The sequence below is a fragment of the Pipistrellus kuhlii genome, unplaced genomic scaffold (assembly GCF_014108245.1).
Source record: "Pipistrellus kuhlii isolate mPipKuh1 unplaced genomic scaffold, mPipKuh1.p scaffold_m20_p_1, whole genome shotgun sequence".
Lineage (NCBI taxonomy): Eukaryota > Metazoa > Chordata > Mammalia > Chiroptera > Vespertilionidae > Pipistrellus > Pipistrellus kuhlii.
The window spans coordinates 33,398,346-33,424,010 of record NW_023425404.1 but is presented as its reverse complement, the minus strand read 5'-3'; the positions used below and the strand labels follow the sequence as shown (position 1 = coordinate 33,424,010).

Sequence of the window (25,665 nt, the reverse complement as noted above, 5' to 3'; positions counted from 1 at the left end):
AGAGAAGGGGAGGAGAGGAGGGAAGGAGGGAAGGAGGGGAAGAGGGGAGGAGGGAAGGAAGAAAAGAAAGGAAGAAAAGGGAGGAAAGAAAAGGAAGGAAGGAAGGGGAGGGAGGGAGGAAAAGAAAAGGAAAGAAAAGGAAGGAAGGAAGGAAGGAAGGAAGGAAGGAAGGAAGGAAAGAAGGAAGGAAGGAAGGAAGGGAGGGAGGGAGGAAAGAAAGAGAAAGAGAAAGAGAAAGAGAAAGAGAAAGAGAAAGAGAAAGAGAAAGAGAAAGAGAAAGAGAAAGAGAAAGAGAAAAAAAGAGAGAAAGAAGCTACCTGGTCTGGTAGCTAAATTGGTTAAAACATTGTCTTGATACAACAAGGTTGGGGTTTTGATCCCTGGTAAGGGCATATACAAAAATCAACCAATGAATGCATAAATAAGTGAACAACGAATTAGTTTCTCTCTCCCTCCCTCCCTCCCTTCCTCTGTCTCTAAAATCAATTTAAATAATAATAAGTAAATAAATAAAAAATAAAAGAGGCTGAAAAATATCAAAGTATGAAATAAAGGGAAATTTTGTATCATTTTGAAATGCTATAATCAGCAAAATGGGGAAAAATTAACAATTTATTAAGAATTTAATCCCTTGAAAATCTTTATTTTCCATCAAAGACATCCTTTTATTCATCCCTTGAAATAACCAGTTTTGTGCACTTCTCTACCTTGGAAAATAATTAAAATGGATCATCCTTTAACTTAAAAATCTACTTCAGTGACACTTAACAACCCATCCTTACTAAGGCTGTAAAATAACCAATGTTGACCATAACTGATTGCAGATTTTTGTTTGGAAAGTAGAAATGAGTAAATATAAATGCCAAAGAAATATAGTACCTGTTTTAGGATAACGAAATGAATCTGCCCTTCTTGTTTCCAACATAGGGGATGTAACATGAATAATTTCCACCTCAGATTCATCATTTTCTTCATACAAAATTCTAAGAATTTTGCTGCCACTGGGAGCTTAAAGGAATTTAAATATTTAAAATTTAGAATTATTCCAGAAAATAATAACTGACTATTCCCTCTAGTATTATATTTTCCAAGTGAAAAATAATTTTTATATAAAATATACGACTTTCGCCAAAACCGGTTTAGCTCAGTGGATAGAGTGTCAGTATATTAAGTAATATTGTTATAAAAAAGACTGAAAGGTCCCAGGTTTAATTCCAGTCAAGGGCATGTACCTTGGTTGCAGGCACATCCTCAGTAGGGGGTGTTAAAGAGGCAGCTAATCGATGATTCTCTCTCACCGATGTTTCTAACTCTCTATCCCTCTCTCTTCCTCTCTGTAAAAAATCAATAAAATATATATATTTAGAAAAATAATAAAATAAAATATATGACTTTTTGTGTATGAAAATATCACCCATCTTTTGCAGTAGCAAGCTGAGTTACTAAGCCATTTTTACTGGTTAACAACCGTCAACTCCTTTTGGAAGGCAAAAATTGAAAATATATAAAATGAAAAATTGAAGATTCATAAATTGAAAAATTATGTATATGTATATAATTAAAACAGGGAAATACATGTGAAGGACTTTGGTCCTTGCATACATTAACATGCATTCCTTATTGAAAAATGAATTATTTAATTACAACTGCAATACTTCCTATAATGAAACAAATGCTATTTAAATAGAGACACCCTTTTTTTAATGGTTTCCCTAACTCATGTCAAAATCTTGCTCTAACATACAATTATAGCAAAACATTTTACTTAAAATGTCCAAATCTAAGACATGGCTTTAAAATAAAATTTTTTCATCATCCTTTAGAGAAGTGTTCAAATGCTACCGTTTTCCCGAAAATAAGACAGTGTCTTATGTTAATTTTTGCTCCCACAGATGCGCTAGATCTTATTTTCAGGGGATGTCTTATTTTTGCATGAAGAAGAATACGGTATACATTTATTGTTAAATGAAAATAAAGGAAATTTATTACCTGTATATGGTACGGTAGTACGGTAGTTGTCAACACAAACCAGACAAACTGTGAATCCTACAGTATCAAGAATTTACTCATTTATTCAATGACAATCACGTCATCATCTTCTGGAACATCATCATAACAATCCAATTCCTGAATTTCCTGGTGAATTTCTTGTAACTCTATTTCTTTCAGAATCAGTGGACCAAATCTCTCATGTTTAGCCTAGAGGGGCCTTATTTTCAGGGGATGCCTTATATTTCACTCAGAAGGAAACATGTAAGTAGGTCTTATTTTCGGAGGATGTCTTATTTTCGGGGAAACACGGTAGCTAAACACGGAAGCTATAATCCATTAGTGAGTAACGAAATCTATTAATGGGTCATAACCAGTATTTTACAAATACAACAGAAATAATATATTATACATGAGCATGTTATATTTAAGTATTGCCTCAGAAAATTTATTTTCTAATTTTATACCTATAAAACATCGTACAATGTATTAGGTCAGAATGTAAAAGCGAATTTCTCACTGGGTCATGCAATGTCAGTCACTGCTTTAGAAAGCTGTTTCTCTGGCAGTAAAATAGTTGTAAATTCACTAAGAAAAAAAGAGAAATTTGTGTCCTTTTCTTCTCATCCATTAATACACTAACTGGGGTGTCTGTTCATACAGATTCTCTAATCAATACCAAGACCAGCTCCTAAATGAAAAATTAGCAAGGGGAATTAAATGACCTAAACCAATGAACCACAATATAATTGTTTTTTATTATAATTCATTATGGTGGAATATAGCCTATATATTCTAAATAACTAGTAGATGTTCTTTTTAGTGATATATATTTGCATCATATATTGATGTGTATTACATTTAACACAGAGACACATCAAAATGAGGGGATAAACACTGCAGCCTTTGCATTCTCTATAATCTCTACAGAGAGATCCTAAACAGTGGAATCTTGGTATTGTGATGTACAGAAATGGAGAAGAGTATTACACAGTATTTAAGAATAATAAACAAATACTAGTAGAATCCAATCTTCATCACTTCAGAATCTACTAATCAAGATTTACAATCTGTACACTTAATTAGCAGTTGAACCTCATAATACTTTAATTGACCTATATTATTTTGAACCTTCTTACTTGTTTCAGCTTCTGGACACCACCAATAGCCAGAATATCTATCAAATTCTTCTTGAAGAACAAAGGTAGCAACTCCAGCTGATCTGGGATCCTCTTCCATGTTGGCTAGCTCTAGACAAACATAAAAGGCAAAATTATCACAGGAAGTTCTCTACCTTTTCTTGGGTACAAAGCAGAATGATTCAGTTTATTTTGAAAGGCAGCAGTAGTATAGAGTTCAGTGAACTCTGGAGCCAAAGAGACTGAATTCAAATCATTTACTGTCTGACCTTGAGCTAATCACCCAGTCTCATTCCACTGAAGTATTCCATTTGTCAACAAGAACAAGAATCTACCTTTTAAGGTTGTTATGAGGATTAAATGAATTAATTCACATAAAGCACTTAGAACAAAGCCTAAACCACAATATGTGCTCCATAAATGTTATTTTCCAATTTAGCCAGAATCATGGGAAAAAAGAACACTGAAAAAGATCATGTTAACTTGTAACTCTCGAGAAGTACATTTTTAGACCTAGAATGGGTCTTACAGATCATGTAATTCATGATTCCCTCTTTCTGCCCTCCTTGCTCTTCAACCAGAGCAACTCAGCTTTTATCTATTTTACACTTAAAAGTTTCCTGTAAATAGTTGGAAGGGAACTTGTGCTTTAAAAACAAAAATGATGAAAACACATAATATATAAGATTTCATGACATGGGGAAATGTTTACAATACCCTTGAATTAAAATATATATATATATTACACTAAATAGCATGTATGCTGTGATTCCACTTACAAAAATGTTAAAGATATATTTAAAAATATATTGGGCCCAAATGGTGTGGCTCAGTGGTTGAGCATCAACCTATGAATCAGGAGGTCACAGTTCAATCCCTAGTCAGGGCACATGCCAGGTTGTGGGCTTGGTCCCAGTGTGGGGCCTGCAGGAGGCAGCCAGTCAATGATTCTCTCTCATCACTGATGTTTCTGTCTCTTGCTCCCGCTTCCTTCCTCTCTGAAATCAATAAAAATATATTTTTAAAAAATGTATTGGGATGTAAACCAAAATGTGGTTTTCTCCAAATAGTGGGACTATGGACAAGCTTTAAAAAAAAAAAAAAAAAAAAAAAAAAAAAGCTTCATAATTTATAAAACCTTAAGTGTACCTTTTATTTTTTGAAAAATGCATACACTTGTATAACATCCTATCAAGACAGAGAATACTTCTAATACTCCAGAATGTTTTCTCATGCTCCTTCTCAGCCAATGTCCATTCCTGCCCAGAAGGAACTATTGATCTGATTTCTATCATCATAGGTTAGTTTTGCATATTCTAGAATACCATATAAATGAAATCATACAGGGGAGTATGGGTGGGGAATTTAGGAAAAAAAGAGAGAGCTCATGGACATAGACAACAGTGTGGTGATGGTGGGGGTAAAAGGGATGGATGGAGATGGAAGAGGGCACAGAAAGGGTAAATGGTGATGGAAAAAAACAAAACTAAATTATATTTAAAAATAAATCATATAGTACCTATTTGTGTCTGTTTTTTAAATTCATCAATGTTGTTGCATCAACATTATGTTGTATCAATGTATTGCTAATTGCTTCCTGTTTATTGCTAAATAGTATTCCATTTTATACCATAGTTCTTTTATTCATTTATCTCTTAACAGACATCTGGGCTGCTTCCAATTTTGGGATATTATAAAGAAAGATGCTGTGACCATTCTTTTTTTCTTTTTAATATTTAAAAAAATTGATCTCAGAGAGGAAGAAAGATCAAGAGACAGAAACATCAATGATGAGAGAGAGAGAATCATTGGTTGACTGTCTTCTGCACATGCCCTACTGGGGATTGAGCCATAACCTGGGCAAGTGCCCTGACTGCCCCAACTATGACCTCCTGGTTCATAGGTCCACGCTCAACCACTGAGCCAAACCGGACAGATGCATTATGATCATTCTTGTATGAATCTTTGTAGATGTGGTCGCAGCTGCAGCAGAGCTGTTTTACCCACTCCTGCTTCTGATTCTCTGTTGTTCACTCTTACAGAGGAACGAGTGGGTCAGGAAGCAGCACCGCAGCCGTAGGTTTTAAAGATACAAGAAAGACACCCATGAAACTAGAGGTGGCAATGCACCCAATTAAAATTTCTCTAACCAGCCACAACAGAATCTTTGGAGAACGTGTGTGCTGACTTGATCAGAGGTGCCAAGGAAAAGAATCACAAAGTGCAAGGATCAGTTCGGATGCCTACCAAGAGTCTGAGAATCACTATTAGAAAAACTCCCCATGGGGAAGGTTCTTGGAATAGTTTTCAGATGAGCATCCGCAAGCAACTCATTGACTTGCAGTCTTTTTGAGGTAAAGATTACTTCTGTCAGTATTGAGCCAGGAGTGGAGACTGAAATAACTTTTAATAAATTGTAATTTGTAAAGGAAAAAAAAAAGAGAAACTTTGAAATATATGTTTTTCTCTTAAATAAAGACATAAGAGTGGATTGGCTGAATAGTATGGTAATATATGCTTAACTTTTAAAAAACTGCCACATAGTTTTCTTTAAAAATTTTTTTAAAATTTATTTTAGAGAGGAAGGAAGAAGGGTAGGGAGGGGAGGAGGGAGAGGGGGAGATGGGTACAGAGGGAGAGGGTAGAGGGGAGGAAGAGAGAGAGAGAGGGAGAGGGAGAGGGAGAGGGAGAGGGAGAGAGAGAGAGAGAGAGAGAGAGAGAGAGAGAGAGAGAGAGAGAATATATGAATGAATATCAGAGAACTGTTGATTGGCTGCCTCCTGTATGCCCCACACTAGGGTTTGAGCCTGCAAACCAAGCATGTGGCCTGCCTGGGAACTGAACTGTGACCTTCTGTTTCAGAGGATGGGTGCCACACAGTTTTCCAAAGTATTTGTATTGTGTTATATTCTTAGTAGAAATGTATGCTGAGTCTCTCCAGCCTTTGGTGTTCTTCATTGTTTTCACTTTAGCCAGTCTAATGGGTATGTAGAATAATGTTTCATAGTGATTTAAATTTTATGTATTATTTTTATTTGTATTTTCTATACTGTATTATATATTGTCTAAAATGAATGTGCAGAATGAACCAATAATCCCTTATCCAAAATATTTGAGTTTAGAAGTGTTTGGAGCTCAGAATTCCCCCTCCCCCCCCAAGTATTATACTTCTATCGTTAATTACACAACATCTCCAGCAGGGTAATCAAATACACCAATATTCATTCCTGCAGCAAACATAAATAGGCACATTAGGTAGGATTAAGATTATAAATATCCTCAGGTCAGGTCAGGTTTTGCCACCAAATGAGTTTTAGCACCTAGCTAATAAAAAAAAATCTGAGTTTTAATTTTTGTTTTTAAATTTTGGAATTACTGACACAAGCAAAACCAATGTTCAGTTTTCTTGGACCTTTCAACTACCCCAAAATATACACCCCCTCCCACAAAACTATTTTATATTTTGTTCTCTTTGAGATATGAAAATAACTACTACTCATTTGTATATCCCTATTACTTATTACAGACCTTAATAAAAAAGGTCTGTTATTTATTAAATGAACAAATGGTCAACCTATTCTCTCAATGGATACCTCGTTTGAGAGTAGAGGCTGGCATTAACATTACTTTTAAATTCCTCTATCATACTAGGTAGAGAACAAACACATGCACAAGCTGACTGATAAACTCATCTAAAAGCAGACTTTCACTAGAAAAGTTATTATGAATAAGAGGAATAAGAGTGATGATGTTCACTCTCTACTTACCTTTCTATCTAAACAAACACTTAACATTTACAATGCTTCAGACACTGTCCTAAACACTTCACAAATATTGCACTTGATCTTAGCCAAAAGGCTTGATTCCCCAGTAGGAGGCTGTAAGAGGCAGCCGATCAATGATTCTCTCTCATCATTGATGTTTCTATCTCTCCCTCCTTTTCCCTTCCTCTCTGAAATCAATAAAAATATAACACACACACACACACACACACACACACACAAAGACAGCATTACATAGGTGATACATATCACTTATTCTCTGCATGTTTTTCTTTTTTAATTTTAAAGCTTTGAATTTAAAATACAAAGGTCGCCTAGTTTACTTCATTTTCAAAATATAAACAAAAGCAAATTGCATTTAAAAACTTTTCAGAAAAGTGAACTTGAAGAGCTACCGTTACCATTGTGCACATAGGTCAGCCTCCTCTCTTCTCCGGTTACCACGTTGGATATCCAAACATCACTGCTGTGTATAAATGCAATCCAGTCTGGATCAGCCGGGCATAATTTTGGATCCATCCTAATGTTGGGACAACTAGTCTCCACTAAATTAGGCCGTAAGGGTTGTTGCTAGAAAAATAAACAACATTTTAAGGAAAGTGTTAGGCTAATACATACATATTTGTTTGCCAGCACCCTTCCTATAAAATGAACAATAATTCCAAGTAAAATGTCAACTATGACAATTGCTCCCTAGAAAAAATATATTTCATATGCCTTAATTTATTAAGAAGGACTCATTTTTTTTAAACTATGAATTAGAAAACTAAGAGTAATAGGAACTTTATAAATTTTGTTATCCAAATCTGTTTAATAATTATTTATTAAAATAACTTATTTTTATTTATTAAACATTTCACATTAACTTTTGTTTGCTCATAAAAAAATGTAATGAAAGCCAGGATCATCACAATTCTATCAAAAGAACCGTTCTACTAGCACATAAAAAATTGCATGGGATAAAACCAAACATTTAAAACCACTTATTAAGATGAGTTAAGCTTATAAGGGAACCAAAAATAGATTGCCTTGTGATAATATTATCCACCCACTCCCACTCCTCAGCACTTTCTCAGAAAGTGGGTACAGATGTCCTTTACTATATCTTCCTAGTAAGATAGCATGTGGTTTTAGCATTTAAAAAATTTACATTACTAACTACAGACATGAACATCAGGGGGGGTGGGGACATGAGTGGGGGTAGATAGGTTTGGAGGGTTAATGGAAGGATGAGGACACATATGTAATACCTTAATCAATAAAGAAATTTAAAAAATTATATTAATGTCACTAGAAAAATTAACTCCTAAAATTAGAAATTAATACTAAATTTTTTAGCTGATGGGTAAACAGAATATTTTGGTTTAATTATCTTTCTGATTTGGGTGCAAATAACTCTGAGGACCCCAAAACACATTTAATAAGTAGTAATACCAACTTACAGTAAATCCTTGTGGCCCTCCATCTTTTACGTGATATATTCCACTACCGGCTTGAAAGAGAAATGTTCCACTTCCTTGGTGATAATCATAAGAAGCAATCCCAACTGTTCCAATGCGTTTTCTTTCTCTTAATAGTTCTTCTTCTCGAGAATACATTCCATAGTCCAGTGTTGCCTAATGTAAAATTAATTTTAACAACATAAAATAGTTTGCTCATAAAAAACTGTAATGAAAGCCAGGATCTGCGGCAGTGCTCGGGATGTCCGACTGACAGCTTACGCCTGCTCCCTGCGGACAGCCCCGAAGGCTCCTCGACTGCGAGGGGCACATGCCGGGCTGAGGGACCCCCCCCCACCAGAATGCATGAATTTCATGCACGGGGCCGCTAGTCCTCTAAAAACCCCTAGGTCAGATTGGTCACATCACTGATGTAAAACACAACATATAATGTTTTGCTTCCTGGCCTTTGTCACTCCCATTTTCCCCCTTGAAAGGGTATTTTTCTTTTAACCTACCCAGATTTTAAAGATATCCCAAAACCTTGGCTCTAATTCAACCCTGACCAGGAAAGCTTCCTGGTCCATTATGGTGTATAATACTGATCTCTTCTTTGAAATTTATGTAAGAGTTACTGTCTCTTTTACTCATTTGGCTATGGTTTGGCTTTTCACTTTTTTCAGTATTTTTGAGTAGAAATACGTCTTAAAAAGCATAAAACACTTGAGAGCAGAATCTGTCGTTTTATTTTCCTATCTATAGTATTTGCTAAAATATTTCTCAAAGAATATTTGTAGCCCTAACCGGTTTGGCTCAGTGGATAGAGTGTCAGCCTGAGGACTAAAGGGCCCAAGGTTCAATTCTGGTCAAGGGCACATGCCCGGGTTTTGGACTCAATCCCCTGTAGAGGGCATGCAGGAGGCAGCCAATCAATGATCCTCTCTCATCATTGATGCTTCTATCTCTCTTCCCTATCCCTTCCTCTCTAAAATCAATAACGATGTATTAAAAAAAAGATAATACTGGATCTACTTTTCACATATTCCAAATATGTTAGAGATTTAAATGTTAAAATGAACTAAACTTTCCATTTATACCTAAGATAGAGTAACAGGGACCAGATATATCCTCCCGGTTTCTGAAACAACTGAGAAAATGAACAAAATATATGAAATAACACTGGACATAAGACAATAAAGGACAGTGATCCTTGAAAAATAGAAAACAAATGAGGTAAGCTGTACACTTGAACTGCCTTGACAATTTTACAGATGTTGGCACAAGAAGGAAGAAGAAAGGTCAAAGAAAAAAAAAATCACAACTACATTAAAAAAGAGATCTCAGGAGAAAAAAAGGAGACATAAGTAATATTTTCAACAATAAAGAATTATTTTAAAAGAGAAAGAGCTCAAATTAATAAGCCAACTTTCTATCTAAGACTGTAAAAAAAGAAAAGCAGACTAAATCCAAAGCAAGGAGGAGTAAGGAAATAATACAAATTAGATTTGAAATAAAACGAAATGAAAACAGAAAAACAATAAAGCTCAACAAAACCAAAAGTTGGTTATTAAGAATCTTATATGGCTAAAAGGATTTTAAGTAAATAGTATAAACAGTTGTATGCCAAGTAATTGGACGAAACAAACAAACCACCAAAACTGACTCAAGAAATAGGAAATCTGAATAGACTTATAATGAGAAAAGATACTTAGTTAATAATAATAATAATAATAAAACTTCCCACAAAAAAAAGTCCAGGATTAGGTGGCTTTATTGATAAATTCTACCAAATGTTTAAGAAGGATTAAGATGCACCCTAGTCACACTTTCCAATTTCAAAAGTTAGTACAAAGCTACATTAATGAAGACAGCATGATACTGGCAAATAGGTCACTGGAATAGAATTGAGAATCCAGAAATATATCCAGACATTTATGGTTAATTAACTTTCAACAAGAGTGCTAAGACTATTCCATGGGGGGAAAATAGCTTTTCAACAAATGGTACTAAACAAATTAATTTGAACCCCTATCTCACACCACATACAAAAATTAACTCAAAATGGATCCAAGACCAAAATGTAAGAGCTAAAACTGTAAAACTCATGTAAGAACATACAGATGAAAATCTGTGTAACCTTGAATGAAGCAACAGTTTCTTATATGTGACAGCAAAAGCACAAGCAATCACAGGGAAAAAAACCCAAAAACTGAAATTCATCAAAATGTAAACTTTGCTGGACTTCTGACGCTGGGAGGATGCATATGGGGGTGGCATACATCGAAGTAAACCCCAACCCTCAAATGATGAATAACCAAGGCATCTCGCTGACCTTCATCATGTTGGGAGGACTGCTACATGTGGTTCTATTCAGCATTCTCTTCTTCAGTATTCCTGTTGTCTGGACCTTGACCAATATCATCCATAATTTGTCTATGTATGTCTTCTTACATACAGAAAAAGGTACACCCTTTGAGATCCCTGCCCAAAGAAAGGCTTGGCTACTGACACTGGTAATAGATGGTAACCTCTCCCTTCAATAAAGGGGAAGTCTAAAAATGTTTTATCCTTCATAAAAGAGAGATCAAAGTGACTATATTTATTTATTTTAAAATATATTTTATTGGTTTTTTTACAGAGAGGATGGGAAAGGGAGAGAGTTAGAAACACTGAATAGTGAAAAACATCAATCAGCTGCCTCCTGCACACCCCCTACTGAGGATATGCCTGCAACCAAGGTACATGCCCTTGACCGGAATCGAATCTGGGACCTTTGAGTCCACAGGCTGACGTTCTATCCACTAAGTCAAACCAATTAAGGCCAAAGTAACTATATTTAAATGTATGGATCTAAATTAATGATTATAGTACTAAACACTTGCCAAAGATAACTGTAGCTGATTTTATACTCATAATTACTACAATTAAAGAAAAAAGTAAAAAGAAAACTCATAGAATGGAAGAAAATATTTGCTTTTTTTTGGTCTGGATACTAGCCATCTGTTAAGGGTCTAAGTATCCAAAAAACAAAACGAAACAAAACAAAACAAAAAAACCTCTTGCAACTCAACATTAAAAAGACCCAATTAAAAATGAGCAAAGGACTTGCACAGACATTTCCCCAAAGAAAATATACAAATAGCCAATAAACACATGAAAAAATGCCCAACATCACTGCTCATTCGAAAAAAGCAAACAATGAGATAGACTTCACACCTTCTAGGATGGTTGTAGTAAAAATGATGAATAACAAGGATCAGTGAGAATGTAGGAAATTAGAACCTTCATATATGACTGATGGAAATGTAAAATGGTATAGCTGCTATAGAAAGCAATTTAGTAGTTCCTTACAATTTTAAACATTGAGTTACCACATGGCCCAGCAATTTAACTCCTAGGTATATAACTAAGGGAATTGAAAACATATTTACACAAAATCTTTTGGGGATGACAGAAAGTTCTAAATTTAGATTGTGGTGACAGTTGCACAACTCAGTGAGTACACTAAAAACTACTGAACTGTGTACATTGAGTGAATTGGGTAGTATGTGAATTATATCTCAATAGAGCCAGTTAAAAAAGGAAAAGAATGGAAAAGCATATTCCACGCTAATATTAATCAAGAAAAGCTGGAATGGCTATATTGAAGTATATTTCACAGTAAAGATTATTGCTAGAAACAAAGAAAGTCATTTTATAACAATAAATGATTTGTCAGTTCATAATAATCCTAGCCTGATGTACTTATTAACATTGCTTCAAAAACATAAAGCAAAAGCGAACAGAACTACAAGAAGAAATCATCAAATCTACAATTATGGTGGAAGATTTCTATACCCTCTTTCAATAATTGATAGAACAAATAAAAAATCAGTAAGAACATAGAAGACTTAAAACAGTACAATAAACCAATTTGATCTAATGATCATTTATAGACCCAACATTCTTTTCAAGTGAACACAGAACATTTACCAGGATGAACCATATTCTGGGCCATGAAATAAGACTCAATAAACTGAAAAAGATTCATGTAATTAAAGTATGCTCTCTGATTCATATCTACTTCATATACAAAACGCCAACTGAATTTCTGTCTCTAAATAAATGCTGAAAACATACACCAAATCACAGGAATAACAATGTCTAATCCTACCTGAAAAAGATCCAAAAGAGGCTTCCAAGAGAGCATTAAGATTGCAGCTTTGTTGATGTTTTTGGGAATTTCAGAATAAAACAGTGTATTTTCTCTGTTCTCACCAGACATAGCTATAAGAAAAAACAGTCTTTTAAATAATCACTTTTAAAAATAGCCATCGACTGCAATTATAGTAGTAAGTACATAATTCCTTCTATATCTGCAAATTTTTATACTCTGTGGAATCTATAATAAATGTTAACATGTAGGAGATACATATGCCATATGCCATGAAAATTCGTTTCAATAAAACTTGCTATCAGAATGAAACTTGAGTTTCAATAAGATATCAGATCTTATTCTCTCTCAAAACAAAAGGGACAAGTGTCATTTTTAGTTTTAGTTTTATTTTTAGGTGTTTTTTTTTTAATTGATTTCAGAGAGGAAGGAAGAGGGAAAGAAAGAAACATCAATGATGAGAGATTCACTGATCAGCGGCCTCTTGCATGTTCCCTACTGTGAATTGAGCTCCACAGCCAAGGCATGTGCCCTAACTGGGACACTTCCTAGTTCATGGGCTGATGCTCAACCACTGAACCGTTCTTGCCAGGCAGGTTTTTCTTTTTAATTGTTAGCCTCTTACAAATTGGCAAGATTCATGAGATTCCAAATAAGCATGCTTTGTGACAACTTCAGATTACTAAAATTTCTTATTTTTCTGAATCACTAAAGTGCTTATTTAGAGACTAGAGGCCCACTGCGCAAAATTCCTGCGGGGGGGTAGGGGGTCCCTCAGCCCAGCCTGCACCCTCTCTAATCTGGGACCCCTCCAGGGATATCCGACTGCTCGTTTAGGCCCGATGCTACTGGATGCTCCCAACTGCTCGCCTGCCTTCTTGATTGCCCCCGTTTTTGCCTGCCAGCCTGATCACTCCCTAATCACTCCCCTGCCAGCCTGATTGATGCCTAACTGCTCCCCTGCCAGCCTGGTCACCCCCAACTGCCCTCCTGTGCAGGCCCAATTGCCCCCAAGTTCCCTCCTCTGCTGGCCTGGTCACCCCTAACTGCCCTCCCCTGCAGGCTTGATTGCCCCCAACTGCTCTCTCTTGAAGGCCTGGTCTCTCCCAACTGCCCTCCCCTGCTGGCCATCTTGTGCCCACATGGGGACAGCCATCTTGTGTGACAGTCAATGTGCATATTACTCTTTTATTAGATACTAGAGGCCCACTGCACAAAGATTCATGCAAGAATAGGCCTTCCTTCCCCTGGCTTCGCTCCCGGCTGCCCGGAAGCCTACAAGTCCTAGCTTCCCTGCAGAGCGCCACTCCTGTAGCTCCCTCCACCCCGCCACTCTGTGCCTGTGTATGCAAATTAACACACCATCTTTGTTGAGTTAATTTGCATGCTCCTGATTGGCTGATGGGTATCACAGAACTATGGGAAATTTGCATATTTCTCTTTCATTATGTAGATACCTGACTGAATTCTAGTTTTTCTTCATTATAAATGTTCTATAACTTTAATCACTAATAAGTTTCAATGAAATATATACTTATATTAAAACAACACAGAAGCTGGTATCTGATTTGCTAAAAATCTCTTTTTCCTTTATTGGGTAAAGGTAAAGGAAAGAGGTCTATATTAAGTAGAAGCCACATCCATTCTGGGAAATCATGCAATTGAATAGAAAGACACAGTAGTACAGAATGAGCTACATACAAAAGAGAACTGAAATACATTTTGGTTTTGAAGATGTGAACCAAAGAAAACTCAAAGAAAAACAAATCCCTGCTACCTAAAAAGTATTAGTAAGGTATCATTTCCAAAAAGAATAGGAGAGAGTGAAGGAAGGAGAAAATAAATCTCACAGTTGGAACAAGAAGCTCTTGAGTGGAACAGTCTCGGCCCAGTGTTTCTGACAAAGACAGAGAAGACAGTCTGTGGAAGGGCACGGTGATTCCACACTAACCCTCACAAAGGCTAGAGATGAGCCCTGAAATAGCCACGTCACCCTTTATCCCTTATTTTCCTAAACCTTTCTGAGTTTGTGTTATCTTTTGGAGTAGAAAGTTAAATATTAGCTGACATTTACTTCCACACTTAGTTCTGTCTTAAATCTGTTTTGCATATTCCAGAGTTACTTTGTTACAGAATTATTAAGACTGCAGTCACCTATCCACACCATTCCTAATTTTATTAAATGTGATCATTTCCTGGTAAGCCCTCTCCTTCCGCCCTCAAATATGAAAAAACTGGTTCTCAGCTATTCTCAAATGAGAACCATTCCCCATAATTGTTTCAGTTGTCCCTCTTGAAACTACTCCTTATTCTAAAATGTTTTCCTTGGCCTCATCCATAACCAGTACAAATTTCCAAAGCATGGTGCCAGGGAAACACTAAACTTAGGCAGGGGAATCACTTCATAAGTTATGTAAATGTCTAACCGCTATGCTTTAACATCTGAAACTAATATATTATTGAATGCCAACTGTAATTAAATTTTTTAAATTTCCAAGGAATTCTATGTGTACATATACCAGTTCTGTGTAAGCACAAAATGAGCTTTCCTCATTGTTTCTTTCCTGATGACACACTGGTATTAACTGGTGTTTGAAGTATATTAAAAATTTTTAAACAATGGATTCTTATTTAGAAAAATATTTTTGGGACAACCTATAAAATGAAACTCTGGGGTTGTTAAAGAAATACAGAATGAATCTATAGTTATCAATATGGATTCTTGCAGAGAATATCTCTTAAAACACACACACACAGGACAATGTAGCTAAGTGGTTAGAGCATCAGCACACAGATCAAAGGGTCTCTCTCGGGTTTGATTCCCTATCAAGAATATGTACCTGGTTTGCAGATTCCATCCCCAGCCCAGTCAGGTTGTGTATGGGAGGCAACCAGTTGATGTGTCTCTCACAGTGATGTCTCTCTCTCTCCACCTCATTCCCTCCCTTTTTTCCTCTCTCTCTAAAATCAATAAAAAATATCCTCAGGTGAGGATTAACAACAACAAAAAGCAAACACATACACACACACAATGGGGATGAAAGTCTAATGAACAAAATAAACTGATGAACAAAATAGATCTAGAGACACAGAATCATAGAACAGACTACAGAACCCCAGAAGGCAGGCAGGGGAGGGTGGGTGGGTGGATAGGAAGTGATCAACCAAAAAACTTTCACGTGTGTGTGTGTGTGTGTGTGTGTGTGTGTGTGTGTGTAGACACACACACATATATTTATGCATAACCCATGGACACAGACAATAGGGTGATGAAGGTCTAGGGCGGGAAGGTGGACTAGAAGGGGTCCATGGGGGGGGAAAGGGGCATATGTAATACTTTCAACAGTAAAGATTTAAAAAATTTTTAAAAAGCACATATGTACATGTGATTAAACAATAATTATTTAATAAGTAATAAATTAATCAGTGATATAATATATACAAGCCTTAAATCTGGAGTGAATAGGGAAGAAGAGCCCAAAACCATCCTCAGTAGCAGCTACTGAGGATGGAAGCAAACTAATGGTTTTATTATTTGTGCTCTTAACCTGACCATTACTAAGGAAAGGCATTTTGATCTAGCTTTAGAAAGAATTAATTTCTGGCATCTTTAACTTTGAAAATAAGATCATGATTAACCACAATTTGACACCTGAAAGTAAAATAAAGTTAATGGGATAAACCAAGACTTCAAAGAAGCTTTTTGTTGTTGTTAATCCTCAAGGAAGCATACGTTTTCCATTGATTTTTAGAGAGTGGAAGGGAGGAGAAGAAAAATCAATGAGAGAGAGAGATATTGATTGGTTGCCTCCTGCACATGCCCCACTGGAGCCAGGAATGGAACCTGCAACTAAGGTATGTCCCCTTCACTCTGCGGGACACCATTCCAACCAGTGAGCCAAACCTGCTAGAGCCAAAAAAGTCCTCCCCCTCTCCTCCCTCCCCCCGGCCCATGGAACCATCACTGATGCATTTATTTATTTACCAATTGCATCTAGCCTCTAAGTTTAAATTAAGAAAAGCATTTCCTTTCAGAAACTGACTTCATACTCACCAAGGTAATAGATCCTGTCTGAATGAGGCCCATCTGGATCATTCCTCTTTACAAACATAAAATCATGTGGTGCCTTAGCCATCATGTAGCCATGATATTTTCTGGTATCAGCCAGCAGCTTTTTAAGCTGACTCCAGGAATACCGCTCCACATAAAACGGCTCCAATTTAGGCTGATCCCCCGATTCAATATTCTCCTCACACTCGGCAGTTTCAAAGATCTCAACACCCAGCTGTTCTGTTTCCATTGCTGCTGCCATGTTGCATTTTCCTAGAAAAACGAAGCACATGAAGTTGTTCTCAGGCCTACCTTCTCTCATATTAATCAGAATGACAGCTTGGTAGGGACCCTGCACCCTCCCTCCAATGCAAAAAAAAAAAAAAATTTGAGCACAGGTGCAATGAAGCCTAGTAAGAAAAGCTCCCTCTTCTCCGTGTTGTTTAAAAATAAGATTTAAAAAAATTGAGGTCATGTCTATTTCACATTGACTCTAACTCCCTTTGGGAACCTTTATAAGAGGCTCTTCTTAGGTATCTCTTGCCAAAATTCCTTTTTTCTTTCCCACACTGGAAGGGAACAGGCCATGTGCCAGTTGGCTGTTATGCTCCTTCCAAGAGATGTCAACAGGGAAGCTGAATGTGCCAAGGGAGTTAAGTGCTTCTGTACTTTAAAAAGTGACACATTTAATAAATGTGGACTTCTTCAGCTAACAGAAATAATCATGACCTATTAGAACAGTGATACAACTGTCGCAAAACAACGTACTTTTAATAATCTTCCGAGGACACTTACTCGAGATAATATAAATACTGCAACAAAAGACTTACTGGCTGGTACGTTTTTCTTTGTCTTCTGCTCTTGCCTAGACATCACTATCTTATGATTACTGTGGTGACTCTATACGATAAGGAATCTATGTGCCTATTATTACAGATTACACAAGTTTTACTCTCCTGATTAAATGAGAGGGGAAAAAGTCACTACTTCAAGTGACTTTAATAGTCGTAGTAGTTCATACAGAAAGCAATTGATGGCCTGGCCAGTGTGGCTCACTGGTTGAGCATCAACCTATGAACTGGGAGGTCAGCGTTCGATTTCCAGTAGATGTGCAGGAGACAGCTGATCAGTTAATTCTCTCTCATCACTGAAGTTTCTATCTCTCCCTCTCCCTTCCTCTCTGAAATCAATAAAAATATATTTTTAAAAAATTTACTTAAAGAAAGCAACTGATGTTTATTATCAATATTTTGATAAAAGTTTGAGCCCAATTTACCAGTTCAACCTCCAAACAGTGTTAATATTTCATCTATTAATGATGTTTCTTTTCATGATATAAATCCAGAAGATGATGTATTTTTGCTTTATCTATTTCAATATTCAAATGTATCAGGAGCAAAGTATCAAAGAAAAATAACAAGCAGTGTTATTACAAGCCATTGTGTGATATTCTGATATGTGTTACTCATGACATTACTAAAAAGAAGAAAAACAAACAAACAAACAGAAATTCTGTGGCAATCAGTTCTTTTTGAACTATTAAATGTCAAAAACTTGTGGACTTGGCAGACTGCATTTACGTAAGCAATTTCACATTGTATTTTATGTAAGCAAATGAACAACAATCAATACATGGTTTATATTTAATATACTTTTTTTAAAGCTCAATTTCACAGGTTAACCGGAGTTAACTACACAAAAAAAGTAATTAGCAGGTATGAGTTGTGAATTAGCCCATCAGGCATGCAATTTGGTATGCAAAATAAACTAAACTGTGGCCAGGATACTGTATCTTTCCTTCATGCTACAGTAAATTGTACTATCGGGTCTAGTAATACTTAATGTTGTTTTTTATAGTAATACTTAATGTCGTTTTTTAACATTCGTTTAAAATCTTGCTTGGTGTTGACTTGTATTGACATAACCTTCAAACACATGGTATCTACAGAACGTGTGAAGTGCAATTAACAAGTTTTGCTTGAAAAAGTTTGTGTTTGGTTTGGTTTTTGTTGCAAAACTAGGGCTAAGAAGATGGCGGATGAAGAGCATATTCGGCACTGCATGCTTTACGAGTTCCAATTAGGAAGAAAAGCAAGTGAGGCTGCAAAAAACATCTGTAGTGCTCTTGGTCAAGATGCAGTTAGCGCCAGAAAATGCCAGCGTTGGTTTGAGAAATTTCGCGAGGGAAATTTTTCGTTAGATGACAAGAGTGGTCGAGGCCGTGTCCAATTTTGATCAAGAAGCTCTTCAAGCTCTTTTGGTGCAAAATCCTCAAATTACCCAACAAGAGCTTGCGACAACTTTAAATTGTTCACAGAAAACAATTTCCAATCAATTGCGTGCACTTGGCAAAGTCCAAAAGTTTGGAAAATGAGTTCCTCATGAGTTGACCGACAACAACCGTAATCAAAGAGTCACAATTTGCAGTTCGCTCCTCTCTCGTCAAAACCGTTTGCTTTTTTTAGAGCAAATTGTTACCAGAGATGAAGAATGGGTGCTGTATGTTAATTTGAAAAGGCAGCCTCAATGGTTGGACAAAAATGAGGCTCCGCAGCCCATGCCAAAACCTGACTTGCATGCGAAAAAAGTGATGTTGTGTGTTTGGTGGAATTTTAAAGGAATTCTTCATTATGAACTTTTACCATCTAACCAAACCATTACAAGTGCAGTGTATAGTGCCCAATTGGAAAGGTTAGCCCAAGCTTTAAGAGAAAAAGAACCCGCGCTGATTAATCGGAAGGGCGTAATTCTTCACCACGATAATGCACGACCGCATACTGCAAGAATCACTGCTGAAAAACTGTGCCAGTTGGAATGGGAAGTTCTCCCTCAACCTGCATATTCTCCTGATATTGCCCCTTCCGATTACCATTTGTTTCGTTCTTTGCAAAACTTTCTTCTTGGAAAAAAATTTAATAATGAAGAATGCCTCAAAAATGCATTGACCGAATTTTTTGCATCAAAATCACAAGAATTTTACAACAGAGGGATTAAAATGCTTCCTGAGCATTGGGCACAAGCAGTAGAAAACAACGGCAACTATATTGTTGATTAAATTTTGTTGTATTGTTTAAATAAATTCGATTTTAAAAAAAAGTATTAAAAAACGACATTAATTATTACTAGACCTAATACCATTTTCAATGTAATAGTAGCAAAAATGGCCAGAAAAGCCATTTGAGAATTACATCAGGTATACAACATGTAACATTAATGCAACTTTATGTCAGTATACAACTTGTAATATTATTACAACTGGGCATTTACCACCAATGATTAAAATCCAAATAGCTCAGCAGAGAAAAAGTAATTTAGCTCAACTGGTATTCAGCATGCCAATATTAAATGGCAGTACTTGACAAAGGTGGTTGTTTGTCTGCCTAAAAGCTAGTGTAGGCCTACTTCCTATCAAATACGTCAATGGATCTAGCTTTATTTTTAATGGAGCGAAAGAAGCAGCTTCACAAATTGGGTTCATTTTTCTCAATTCCTCTTGTGTTAAATTTGGAACTTCATCACAAAGAACTGGGCAAGGGAATAGAATAGGGAGCTAAGCAGACAGACCTCTGAACTCTTACTGCCCAGCTCTTTGAGTTATCATTAATTTGATTGGCATTTCTCCTATATAAAAGTTGCATTAGCTTGTACTTAAGCAAAATTATTAGTATTCCTAAACTGTAAGATCCCTGGACTATTTCTCTACGTTTCTACACACAAACATTTTATAATTCAAATGACACTACTACTCCATGTTTAAGATAAATAGAAATCCTGCATTTCCTAAGACCTGATAAATAACTTTAGTACTTTACACAAATGTGTAACTTAATGATTTAATTTTCAGATTTTCATAACACCTATACATATAGATACATTCTCGAAATATATGATCTGAGTTTTCTAATTTCAAAAATTAGAAAATAGGGTCAGCATACATTCTCAGCACAGTGCATATATATTTCACTACCCCCACCTACCTCCTCATTTAAGGCCCTTCCCTGATGCTTACCCGATTGTATTTTCATCTGCTCAGATCTCTTCCACATTCAAAGAGATCTTTTCCAAGTGACTCAACTTCAAGCATAGATCCCGCTGCTCATTCTGCTCTCTTACAGAAGACTTGCCTTTTCTCACATCCAATCCTATAAACCAAGACAATAAAATAAGATATAAGGCTGCTAATCAGTATCAAAATGAATCATATGTGACCAAGAAGATTAAATTATGAGTCTCATACATACTTAAAACTTATACAGAAATTTTCTTATACAGAAACTTATCAAGTTTCTTATACAGAAATTTTCAGAATTTAACTGAATTATTTTGTGTCTACATTTAGATTTAAATTATTTCAGGGGGGGGGAAATAAAAATAAAAAATTATTTCAGAACTGTACTGAAAAGAATATCCTAACAATAGTATAAATCCTGCACCCAGATATACATTGAAAGTTATGGAAAAGCTTCAAAAAATATAAAAGGCATACAGATGTGAGGTTACTCGTTGACTATTACAAATCCTCAAAAATGACAGATGATTAACAGTTAATTTCTATTTTTCTGATCCTCTGTTTTACATAATACATTTGCATTATTTTACATAATACATATTGAGCTGTTTGGAGACAGAATAGACTTCGTAAAATAACCAAAAATGACAGAATAGGCCATTTTTGTGGGAAGGGAACTAACTTGCAGTTAATAACTTAAGACTTTTACAAGATAAAGAATGTACTACCCATTTTAAGTACATTCCACTTATGCTTTTTTTTTTTTTTTTTTCATGTACACTCTTAAAATAACTAAACTAGGTAACCTTTCTGGAAAAGGAAGCATTAAGGTTGTTGAAATTATAGCTTAGTAAATGAAAAATAAAGGAGGAACTGTGATTACACCTGTTATTTTACCAGTTTTAATTCTGAAGAGAGGTAATGAGAAAAGCTCAATGGCAAATGGAGGGAAAACGATGAAGTTATGGCAGCACGGCCACCATGCAGGAAGTGTCAAGACACCTTCCCAATGCACTATTAGCCTCGCAGAGAAGAGCATGTTGGATTAAAAAACAGCTTCAGATAGGACTCTTGAATTTGGACCCACTGACATATCTCTTCATTTTTAATCCAAGAGCCAAATCGTCTTCCACGTTAACACCCCAAGCCTCACTGAACCAGCCTAGCTATCACTCTCCAGGGAGAAGGTTCATCATCAGAGAGTGGACCCAGACTTTGAAATCTATGAATGAGGAATGTCCAGAAGGGGGGCTAGGGAGAGGCCACGTCTTGGGGGAAAAATGTGTAATCAGAGAAATTTTAAAAAGGAAAGTATCCTGCCCCAGGTGAGTGAAGCAGGAGAGGTGGTAGTGAGCAGGGACGGGAGGGGAATCGACCTCAAGGGAGGCAGGAGAGAGAAAAGAACACCGGCTGGGAAACCGGGGAAATCTCGGTCCAAATGCGGGACCTGCCCAGTCGGGCTTTAGGCAAATCCCTTCGCCCCCACTGAGGGCTTCCGTTTCCCCGCCCGTAAGCCTGGGCCATCCCCGCTCCCCACCCCCGAGGCTCGGGAGATAACGGACGTGGACGTGCGGAGGCCAGCACCCAGGACAGGGGACCCAATGGACGTTGGTGGACGGAATTTCAGAGCCTCCGCGTCCTCTTCCGGCAAGTGGGGCCCCGCAGGCCGGCCCGCGCAGGCCGGGCGCCGGCGCACCGCGGGGCGGGCTGACCGGGGGAGCGCGGGCGGCTCGGGGAGGCCGAGGCCCGGGTGGGCTGCGGCCCAGGCCTGGCAGGCGCGGAGGAAGGAGGGGCGGATACTGCACCTTCCCCCCGGCCCCGCCCGGACCGTCCCGACGCGCGTCAGGGAGCGGGCCTGCGCCGCTTCATGCCGCGCGGCCTCCTCCCCGACCCGGCTGGGCTGCGGCAGCTCCCTCGGCGGCGGCGGCGCCGGCGGTAGCCCAGGCAGAAGGCTGCACTTAGAGGCGGCAGGGGGACCGCTCGGGGGCTCCCGCGGCTCTGGCACTTCCGGTTCCTGGCCACGCCCCGCGGCCAGCGGAGGCGGCGCGGGGCGGAGAAGGGCGCCGCTCCCTGCTCGGTGGCGTCCGTGGTCACAGTGCCCTCTCGTGGCCGGAGGAGCGAACCGGGCGTGGGATGGAGACGGGTGCCTTGGGGGACAGAGGTGACATCTAGGAACAGAAGAAGAGCGATTTGCTGGAAGTCAAAGGACGAACAGCAGCGCGTCTTTACTCCTCCAGTGTTTTCATTTAAATGGCACAGAGCAGGCCGAGTTGTAGGCGCTGAGATTACAGTAAGGAGCAAGCTAGGCCAAGACCCCTGCCCCTTCATGGAGATTAGGTAGAAAGGGAAAGGACCAGGCTTTCAGGGATCCTCTAAGTGTCTCATTGTTAGGGTGGAAAGAAACTTGAACTTGGAGTCAGAAAGCTTGGTTCTAGCCGAAACCGGTTTGGCTCAGTGGATAAAGCGTCAGCCTGCAGACTGAAAGGTCCTGGGTTTGATTCCAGTCCAGGGCATATACCTTGGTTGCGGGCACATCCCCAGTAGGGGGCGTGCAAAAGGCGGCTGATCGATGACTCCCTCTCATCGATGTTTCTAACTATTTCTCTCCCTTCCTCTCTGTAAAAAATCAATAAAATATATATTTTTTTAAAAAGGGGGGGGGGAGAAAGAAAGAAAGCTTGGTTCTAGTACTAATTAGAATCTCTAAGCCATGATTGATTGGTTGGTTGATTTGGTTAATCCTCACCTGAGGATATTTTTTTCCATTGCTATTTAGAGAGAATGGGAGGGAGGAGAGAGAGAGAAACATCATGTGAGAGAGAGACCTCAATTGGTTGCCTCCCAACCACACCCAAGCTAGGGCAAGAGCCAGGGCTGCAATTTGAAATCTAGGTACATGCCCTGACCTGGAATCACCTGCGACCCTTCAGTGCATGGTGGATCCACACCGATTTCTTAATCTGTAAAAGAGATATAACAACATGTCACTTAGTTGCAATTAAGGAAAACCATGTATGTCACATTAACACATAAATTTAGAGAAAGTGGGGCCCAGGGCAAAGAAATGAGTGACACTCGCTATAATCAGACCCAGAGACAGGTCCTCTGACCCACAATTTCTATCCTAGTCCTTATCATTCATTGGCTGAGAGAAAGAGAAAAAGGGAGCCTGGGCAGATGATTAAGTGGTAGGCATAGAACAAAACTGTGGGAAAGCTGGGCCTCCGCTGTTTCTGTTATTACAAGGAACCATGTGCCAGAAGTGTGTGTCACTAGGATCCTATTTAATAAAAGCCTAATGTGCTAAGTATCCATTCATCTGTTACCCCACCACCACCACCATCACCACCAGCACCAGAGGGAAGGTGTTTTGATCCATAGGTTAGCTTGCTGCTGGGGTCTGGGCAAGACAGGTCGGACATGCCCTGGAGCCCTCCTGTGCCTCCTGTGGTCCCTCCCCAGCCCCATTGTGCATTGTGGAGTCTCTCCGCCTGGCCTGCACCCTCTCGCAATCCAGGATCCCTCAAGGGGAGGGGGGGAGTTGCAGAGGCAGTTTCAGCCTGATCCCCGTAGGCCAGGCTGAGAGACCCCCACCAGTGCATGAATCTGTGTACCAGGGCCTCTAGTTTATTATAATAGCACTAATAAAAGATCCATTTGGGTGTGTTTCCACTCCTCCACATGTAATTATTCACTCTGAGGTTAAATGAGTCTCCCCTCAGTTTTATTTTTTAGTTGAGCTCCCCTAAAAGAAAGGTACAGACATTTTCACTGGAATGTCTCTATGAATTTTTTGCTCATGGTCCAAAAGTCGTTTTTAAGGCTTTGAATGCACATACACCTACTAACAAAATACAATAAAATATCCTACACTTCATTTCTTTCATCCAACAGTGTTTATTGAATCCCTGCTATGTGCCTGTCATTGTTACAGGCAAGGGGACTACAATAGTGACCAAAGTAGACAAAATTATTACATTCTAATAAGAGGAAAAAGACCTGAAAAAAAAAATATATATATATATATATATATATATATATATATATATGTATATATATCCCTGAGGAGGTAATGGACTTGCTTAAGTCACATGGCTAATTTTGGATTAAACTAGATTTGCATTCAGATTTCGTGGTTTTCAGTCTTACCATCTTTCTTTATGGCAGGCTTAGAAGGCCTCAGACGCTGAGAAAGCTGCAGGGGAACATCTCCAACATGCCCCCTGACAACCTTGAATGTATCCATTCAGGCATTGCAGGCAAAGGCTTGAATCAAAGCATGTCTGAGTCTTAGCAGAATGTCTTTCTAGAACAGGAGAGGATGGAGGCTTATGAGGACCTCAATCAATCAGCAACACATACTAATATCTTCCTGGGTTTACACGTAGAGCGTGACCCACGTTAAAGGAGGAGAAGACACCGGGAACCCTGGCTTCCCAGGGGGACATGTCTTTAAGTCACATACAGATGTGCACATACATTTCATACCCTTAGTTTTTCTATCATTCAACTCAACCTGATTTATAGGACCCATTTCACTTAATAGCAAAAAGTATAACCTTGACTGACCAGCATAGCTCAGTGGTTGAGGTTTGACCCATGAACCGGGAGATTGCAGTTAGATTCCGGTCTGGGCACATTCCCAGTTTGCAGGCTCGATCCCCAGTGCGGGGGTGTGCATGAGGCAGCCAATCAATAATTCTCTCTCACCAGTGATGTTTCTATCTCTCCCTGAAGTCAATAAAACATACTTTTTTAAGAGTATAATTCTAGGCAGACCCAGTCATACAATTCAGGGTCTTTCCTAGTAGAGGGGATAATGACTAGTCCCTGGTCTATACCAGGATCTGCTAAGGTATCCTTTATTGCTGCTGCAGTGGTTTGAAGAGTGTCCTCCCAAAATTCATATCCTGCTAGAACCTCTATTGAGATCCTATTTGGAAATAGGGTCTTTGTAAGATGAGATCATATTAGATTACGGTGGGCCCCAAATCCAATGAGCGGTGTCCTTTTAAGAAGGCCATGTGAAGACATAAAGATACACACACACACACACACACACACACACACAGGAAAGGCCATGTGACAATAGAGGCAGAGATT

General features: G+C 38.2%; 1 protein-coding gene across 9 annotated transcripts in view; it reads right to left on the bottom strand.

Moving 5' to 3' along the window:
• DPP8 (dipeptidyl peptidase 8) overlaps positions 1–22,581 on the bottom strand; it is a 56,079-nt gene extending 33,498 nt beyond the window's left edge. For 2 of the 9 annotated variants that reach the window (XM_036438683.2, XM_036438676.2), the window contains exons 1-8: positions 22,368–22,580; positions 20,563–20,695; positions 16,557–16,826; positions 12,503–12,615; positions 8,353–8,526; positions 7,312–7,480; positions 3,129–3,239; positions 880–1,008 (exon numbers count right to left, since the gene is read on the bottom strand). In XM_036438683.2, coding sequence (XP_036294576.1) covers positions 880–1,008; positions 3,129–3,239; positions 7,312–7,480; positions 8,353–8,526; positions 12,503–12,615; positions 16,557–16,826; positions 20,563–20,599 — 1,003 coding nt within the window. In that variant the 5' untranslated portion in view covers positions 20,600–20,695; positions 22,368–22,580. The other 7 variants (XM_036438704.2, XM_036438634.2, XM_036438645.2 and 4 more) reach the window with 7 other exon arrangements.
• Positions 22,582–25,665: the final 3,084 nt, after the last annotated feature.